Raw genomic sequence first — 7,244 nt, 5'->3', positions numbered from 1 at the left:
GGGGGGGTTGGTATCGTACCGTGTGAGCTCGACGACGACAGGTAGGGGGGTGGGTTAGATACAGTAGCGTATGGACCTGGACAGATATCCCCAGTGTTGATGGCTCGAGTGAGGATGTTGAGGATATGGAGAAATATAATCTCAGAAATCATGAGCTACAGATAGCGTGGGAGCCAAGCAGCAAGCCACTGGCCAAAAATCCAAGAGGGATAAATTGCGGAAAGGTAGAAGAAACCCGAGAGGAACTAGCAACCTTGATGGGATCGGTGTTCAGTTGGTTGCTAGAGTTCCAGTGCTAAACCACATTTACCTGAAGTCCACCCTGTCCTTTTGAAAAAGGGCTGTCGAGTGCTTGAGTGGTGCCGGTGCTTTGCGGCAGAGAACGAGGGCTTCCAGGTTGTCTTGTCCGAGCCTGCTCCCCATGTCCAGATTGGACGGGAGCGAGAGGGACTCATCGGGGACGGGCTCGACATGGGCAGAGACAGAGAGAGAAATGACGGATATGGACAGGGGCATGGGGCCATTGTGAAGAACAAAAAAAAAAAAAAAAAGGTCATCCATACCATGCCGAATCCAGACTATCATCGACAAGGGCGACAAGGGCCGATGGAGAGTGCCAACCGTAACCTCATCAACCGGAAGCTTGTAGAGAGTGGTCCATCGATGGACACCATACCTCTACCTACCAATACCACCAGCAAGACACACCGTGGGCCTGGCTTTACCCTATCGTGAGCAGCCCTGGAAGCCCTGGAAGCCCTGGAGATGATCGTTGAAGGCGGGTTTCAGAATAATAACGGCAATGATAACAAGTTGCCTTTTCGAGCACACATGACGAATGGGAGTCGACAACCATGAGCCGTGAAATTCCCGCTAGTCCCTCTGCCGAGCTTAGTGTAGGTAGTGGAGTAGGCAGCGCTTGTGTTGAAACTGACTTGTAGACCTGGACGTCCGTGACGCTTCAATGGGGACGGAAGCAACTGAAAGACGAATTTCTGGAGGTATCCAGTACCAGCTGCCGGCCTCGACCATTTGACAGGAGACGAAGTGGGAGACAAGCTAACCTCGACGGGGATGGCGGGAACTGCCCGGATGAGAAGGCGGCCGGGCGCCAGAAGCTGCTGCAGTGAAGCAAAGCAGAAGAAGAACGAGGCCAAACAACGGGACGATCCAATGTCTTACGGTTGAGCATGAGCTATTCCTCAAAAGACTGAGACACGGCGGTGGCCGAGTGGAAAGGAAAGGGCCGCGTGCTAGGAAAATTGCAAGTGGAAGGCACCACCAACCACGGTCCACCAGAGCAATCCTCATGATCATTGTACCAGGTACTTTCAAACGTCTGTTATAGGCAGTCGCATGGCAGCAACGGGCAATTCGCAAGTCAGTAGCATGGGGTGGCCGGTCAAGGTACTCGGTACCACCACACCCATTGTCACACTGGCTCGTTCCTTAATTGTATGTAGGTAGAGAACCTAATGTATGCATGTTTCTTCCAGACCGGCATGGAAGCAACTGACAACCTCAGGAACGGGCGGAAACATGATGAATTCTGGACCAAAAGAAATTCAGAGACATTCGATGCTTTCCTTGACAGGCTGACCGTCGACCACAATGGCTCCGTCCAGTGGCTCTCAATGGCTCCAAATGGGTTCCCCGCTAAGGGCGCTGAGACAATCCGTTTTGAAGAAGTCAATGACTTTGACTTAGCGTGGAGCAGAACTTGAGAAGATCATTTTTCATACACGTCGTTGTCGTGCTGTCGCAAATCTCACTCGACGGACAAGCGACCTCGTGTGCAGATAGTACCTCCACAATCTCGACTAGTGTACGTAGGTATGCGGGACAAAGTCGCGCTCCAGAGGTGCGAATCAGAGTCGTGAATGAGCCATCTCGACGATGCTTGGCTGATTTTCGGGATCGTGGTGGATGGCGTGTATGGTGTAATTGTCATCTGGTCGATACCACTCGATACCACCAGAGGTAGGTAATCAATCCCATTCCTGGCTGCAGCCCGTGCCTGTTGTGGTAACAAGCGAGTGGTTGTGGAAGCTCGGGTAGGTCCAAAAGTCTGTGTGCCGACTGCGGACTGTACTGCGACCTGCGAGCCGTTCCTGCCTGCATTGGCCTACACTACCTTGCCCTGCTGAGCAAGGATAGACCGTCAGAACAAGAGTGGAGTCTACTGAATGTGGAGCGGGCAGGGTCCGCCGGAGTACACTACATCTGCCACTGCAGCACGCAGGCATGAATACAAGTACCTTTTTCACAGGTACATCATGCCTCCCGGCACAAAGGCGGTCGCTTCAAAGGGCCCGCGTTGGAACCTTGTCAAAGTGAGCAGGAACAGACGGTTGGGGACGACCAAGCTCTCTCATAAGGCGGTTCCTGAACTACACCCAGACGGGACTCCGAGTTCAGGTACAGAAATGTCGACTGCAACATTTCAATCGCATCTCATCTTTCGGTTTCGTCATGGGATCTGCTCCAAGTCTCCCAGACCAAGACCGCCAAAACTCAAATTCTCGACTGATTGACCCGCGACCTCCAGTCTGCAACGTCAAGATCGGAAATGGATTCTTGTCGACTCCACCGTGGCCGGACGGCCGCTAGGCTAGAGACGCCGGGAGATGCTGATCTTGCCCACAAGCATGCTGCTCGTCAGCATCAGCAAGCATTCAGTTTCCAAGTCATTTCGGGATTGAGGCTATCGACAAGGCGAGGGTGCGAACTCGCGGATCTAGGGCCACCTAGGCCACGCTTGCAAGAAATTGCCTACGTGGGTAGTGGAAATGTTGGTATGTTCAGCTGATGGACATGGAGTGAGTGGACGGAACTGGGTCGCACGCCGGAGTTTTTCCTTGTCTTGTCTGCTTGTCTCGTCTACGCGGATGAAACAATGGCATTGTTCAATCCCACGGCAAAGAGCACCGCCCACATCCACACGCCCTGCTCTCTCACTTGGTCCTTTTTTTTTTTTTTTTTTTTTTTTTTTTTTTTTTTTGTTGCTATTGGCTGATTGGGCGGCGGATTTGAGGCTTGCAGGTGGAAAGGGCCTTAATTCCCATCACCAGTACCCGAATGATAATGGAACGGCTGATTGCAGTCCATTTTGACCCTTTTCCCTCATACCTGGGACTGGCTACCGCCCTACCCTTCAGGCTTGTCGTCATCAACGGCTCCTGGGCAAGGCAGTGATACTTACACCACAGCCGGCGACAGATGGATGGACGGCTAGCCGCATAACCCGCATTCCTTCCCATCAAGCAAGAGGATGTTCTTCATGGACCTCACTTTGAAGTTGCTGTTCATGCAAAACAAAAGCAGACGTCAGGAGATTTCAGCTGCGGTAGGGGGTCGTCCCAGCTATAAGTTTAAAAGCAAAGCGTGCATTAGGTTGCTGGGAATAGAACACCCACGCCGCCGAAAACTGCCAAAACCCAATAGCGGCCCATGACCAGGCATTCTATTTCCCATTCGACCCAAATGCTACCACCCGACTGCGCCCAAACTCCTCTTGAGTTATGGAGTCCAGTGCAATGGACTGTCCCCCCTGGCTCCTGAAATCACTCGGGCTGCACAGTCCTCAATAGAGTTGGAAACTGGAGAAAGCGGGAGCTCCCACGCCGCAGCTCGCAGCTTCCCAGCTTCTTTCCCAGCTACACTGCCCTGGGCTGCCAGTCCGGCGGCTTGGCCACCCAGAGTTCTTTCCTTATCTGTCTCTGGATCAAGCCAGCGGCATCGAGCCATCAATTGGATCGTACTATGTACTTGCCAGGTTAGACTGACAGTTGCCCGTCACGGCCCTCAAGCTCACTACCGTTACTACCATACCGTTCAAAGGAGTTGACTGGAAGTCTTTCCGAATTCCTATTCGTCAGGTGCCACTGGCTGCTCCCATATCAATCGCTGATTATCCTACCACTGTAAGCAGAATGATTTCCCCGCAAAGATCTCGACGCCCCTTCTCCAAGTTCGTCTCTATCTCCATCACTCTCCTCCTTACAATCTCAATCGGGTCGATCGTTCTCTTTCTGAACGACGCTATGGATGCTACACCAACTCTCCAGGCATACCACCACCCGATGGCTGGTTTCTTCGGATTCCAGCAGATTACATAGCGCAAGGAGGAAGAAAAAGAAGAGGCCGTTGAAGTTGGAAGAATTGGACCGTCGCCGCTGCGATATTTCGATATTCTGACAGCCGTGAGCCGCCAACTACCAAACTGGGAGGGGAGAGTCGATAATTGATTGTTATTGACAGTTGACAAGGACCCCGAGCTCAAGACTTTAGGCTGGTCAACGGCCAGTCATTGTCAGTCACTACCACCACGGGGAGGAGCATTCCAATATCTTGATCGTGGATAATTAAAAGAAGAAAAAAGAGAGGCCCATGTCATGTGGGACAGGGGTTAATATTTAACATCGAGGTCCAACACGAGCCTACAACCCGCGACTGAACACTCACAAACGATGCCGCGAGATGCGATACCTGATTGCGTCAAGTTCAAGGGCTCAAGCCGCGTCAAGCTCCAAGATACCATGGTCTAATCTCTCCAGCACGACATATGGAAAGGGAGCAATCAAAAAGCGGAAGCCTTCTCCAGCGACGTAACATTCAGCGTTGTTACCGTAGGAAAATCCCGAGGCTTCCGGGGGGTCTCCTCGAGTCCCCCGATCCCTTCACGTCTGTCTATGCCCGTGGTCCATGACTCCATGTGGGTGGGCAGGATGGCAGAATGGCACCGCTCCCACACATCGCTCCGGTTACCAACAAGCGAGGCTGTCGTCGTGGCCGCTCCATGGGTTTGCTACGGACCGCCTTGGCAGTCGCAATCGTCCTCTCTTCTGTTGGCTTTAGCTTTTACCGTTTGTTGCTGTTGGTCGTGCAATTCCATCATCTTTGTGCGGCCGTGTCGAAGGGCCAACAGAGCTCTCGAGACGGTCGTCGAGATGGGAAGTCGTCCAACAATCGCAGAGAATCACATACAGTATGGATTCGTCATTGGGTATACATCCAGCTTCAGCCAGACCCTCCCCTGTCGCCATTGGGCAGAAAAGGTAAGGTCCAAGCGAAGCGTCGACGGCTAACATCCCACTGGTCAGCCGCTCTCAATGCCTGACATCTCCATTCCACAAGGAAAGCTGCCTAGGATATGCTCAAGACGCAGCATCAAGCTTCCTTCCAAAACAGGCCTAGTGCAGAAGATCAGGACGAATGGTGCGCGCCGATTGTCTTCTAAAAAGCCAGAGTCCAGCAGCCCTTCGGCGTGGGAGTCTGGTGAGCGACAGGACCAACGGGTATGATCATTTGGGATCTGACATTGGTGAGAGACTGGAAATTCATAATGTGGCTCCGTACAACGGATGAACCGCCGAGGCCATACGTAATGCGTAGCAGAAAGCCGTCAAGACAGATCAGCAACATCAACCGGGCGTATAGATATGTTCGACGTGATGGGATACATAAGAGGTTCTGTTGCGAAGCCGAAAGGCAGTTTTCAGCCCGCACGCTGTAAAAGAGCCACAATGCCACAGCGGAACCTACAACCGAAGACTTTGCTCGCTTCAGCAGCGACACGGGCCGGCGCAAATCCCTCCCAATTTCTGACGCTGTATTGGCCAGGCCGTTCACACTGCCGCATCCTTCATGGCGCCCGTGATCCTCTCTCCTCGAGCCCAATTGGACCCCACCCCCGTATCTGAGCAGCAAGAGAACTAATTGTATAGTCTCGTCGTTAAGCCTTTACAGCCGTATCTTTGGTCTTGAAAGTGGCAGTATGCCTCTCTTACGCTTTCACAGCAAAGAAAAGCATGGGGAGGCGAACCAAGCATTCACTGGACTCCACGGGAGTTCCGTGTGCTGTAAAAACCTACCCTCGTGTGTAGCAAAAAGCAAAATGCTGCATGTGAGCCTCCTCAAAACAGCCCGCCTTATTGTCAAAGGTTCGGTTCTCCCCCACGCCGTCAATCTGTCCTCGCTGCTCTTTTCAGGGGAAATTTGGGCCAAGCTTCGCCGGGACCTCTGCTTTCGGTTCCCATAGCTCTCTCTGACTATCTACTTGTGTCTCGCGGATGCAAATATGACCCTGGACTGCGAACTTAGCTTCGGCTTTCCTGCTTTTGGGACAGCCGCGTCTAGCGCCTCTCGAGACCCTGGAACTGAACGTCGATCAGAGCGAGTCACGAGTCAATGTGGACAAGAAAGAAAAGGACGACTTTCCCAGATTTGAAGCGCCATTATCGCGTGGATAAGGCAGTGTTTTCTGCGGGGTCTCGGCGACCCCTTCAAGAACCATACGTACCTCGGCGGCAAGAGGAGCATTCTGAAAGGTCGGAGAGGGGTGGGCGTGGTCAGCAGCATCGCATATTTTTTTCACTCCTCCGCATACATTCGGTCGTTGTTGAAATGGCTCTCAAGAGCGTGGAGGTTCCCATTCACAGGTGGGGTCGCATAGTTCTGACCCTACCATTCACTAAAGGACACAGTTGTCTCTCACAAGGTATTCGCTCGCTCTGTGTCCCTCATGGTTCTAATAGCGCACTAAGGTGTCGAGGCGAGGCCCAATGGTGATTTTTCTTCACAGTCATGCGACCCATTGGCGTCCTCTCTGAGCCGAAGATGTGGTGACGGAGCAAGAAACCCTCACGTCTTGATCATCACGTTACCGGGTAGCGCCATGCATGGCACAAGGTCTATCCGAAAGCTGCTGGACCGGACCGCCATTCGGCATAGCGAAGCATTTGTGGGGTCCTAGCCGATGGACTATATACCATGTACATGGCGCCCACAAGAAAACCCTCAACTTCCTTACGCTCTGCACTACCGGCAAAAGATAGGTTCCCGGGGGTTCTTGCCCTATTCCATAGCTGCCGCCGACCTGCGTCAAGGGACAAAGACTGAGAGAATTTTGTCCTCGGGATCAGATCATCTGCACCTCCTCCGTCATCACGCCTGCAAGACAATGGCGCCCAAACGTCCAGATATCGGCCTCAACCACTATATCTGATAATTGAAGGACTGCAGACATATGTACACCCGTCATACGCGGATGCCTCCTTCAAGCGGCGCGTTGGATGTTAAGCGCCGGCCGGCCGCGGAAGCGACTTCATCTGCCGGGTTGCCGTTGCAATGCATTTCGACCCTGGGAGACCCTAGGGGTCGATCTGAAGTTCCCGTAAGCGGTAAGAAAAGTAAATTCGGAAAAAAGTAATGAAAAATGTAAATCTTTTACCAGTTTTCACATC

The 7,244-nt window shown here is 52.6% G+C and overlaps 3 protein-coding genes across 3 annotated transcripts; all 3 read left to right on the top strand.

The window, feature by feature from the left end:
* Window positions 1-854: 854 nt before the first annotated feature.
* On the top strand, window positions 855-1,724 carry NEUTE1DRAFT_110245 (uncharacterized protein; the record flags this gene model as incomplete). The annotated part of the gene is made up of 4 exons (XM_009852860.1): window positions 855-896; window positions 942-1,047; window positions 1,349-1,455; window positions 1,497-1,724. The coding sequence occupies 4 exons, from the start codon at window positions 855-857 to the stop codon at window positions 1,722-1,724; spliced, it is 483 nt and encodes a 160-aa protein (XP_009851162.1).
* Window positions 1,725-3,483: 1,759 nt separating this feature from the next.
* On the top strand, window positions 3,484-3,780 carry NEUTE1DRAFT_100972 (uncharacterized protein; the record flags this gene model as incomplete). The annotated part of the gene is made up of 2 exons (XM_009852859.1): window positions 3,484-3,526; window positions 3,581-3,780. 2 exons carry the CDS (start codon window positions 3,484-3,486, stop codon window positions 3,778-3,780), a joined length of 243 nt encoding a protein of 80 aa, XP_009851161.1.
* A 1,331-nt stretch (window positions 3,781-5,111) lies between these two features.
* Window positions 5,112-5,718, top strand: NEUTE1DRAFT_137851 (uncharacterized protein; the record flags this gene model as incomplete). Its single annotated transcript, XM_009852858.1, has 2 exons — window positions 5,112-5,297; window positions 5,623-5,718. 2 exons carry the CDS (start codon window positions 5,112-5,114, stop codon window positions 5,716-5,718), a joined length of 282 nt encoding a protein of 93 aa, XP_009851160.1.
* Between the last annotated feature and the right edge of the window lie 1,526 nt (window positions 5,719-7,244).

This window comes from Neurospora tetrasperma, assembly GCF_000213175.1.
Source record: "Neurospora tetrasperma FGSC 2508 unplaced genomic scaffold NEUTE1scaffold_3, whole genome shotgun sequence".
NCBI lineage: Eukaryota > Fungi > Ascomycota > Sordariomycetes > Sordariales > Sordariaceae > Neurospora > Neurospora tetrasperma.
The sequence above is the reverse complement of the archived record's forward strand: the minus strand, read 5'-3'. Positions and strand labels throughout refer to the sequence as shown.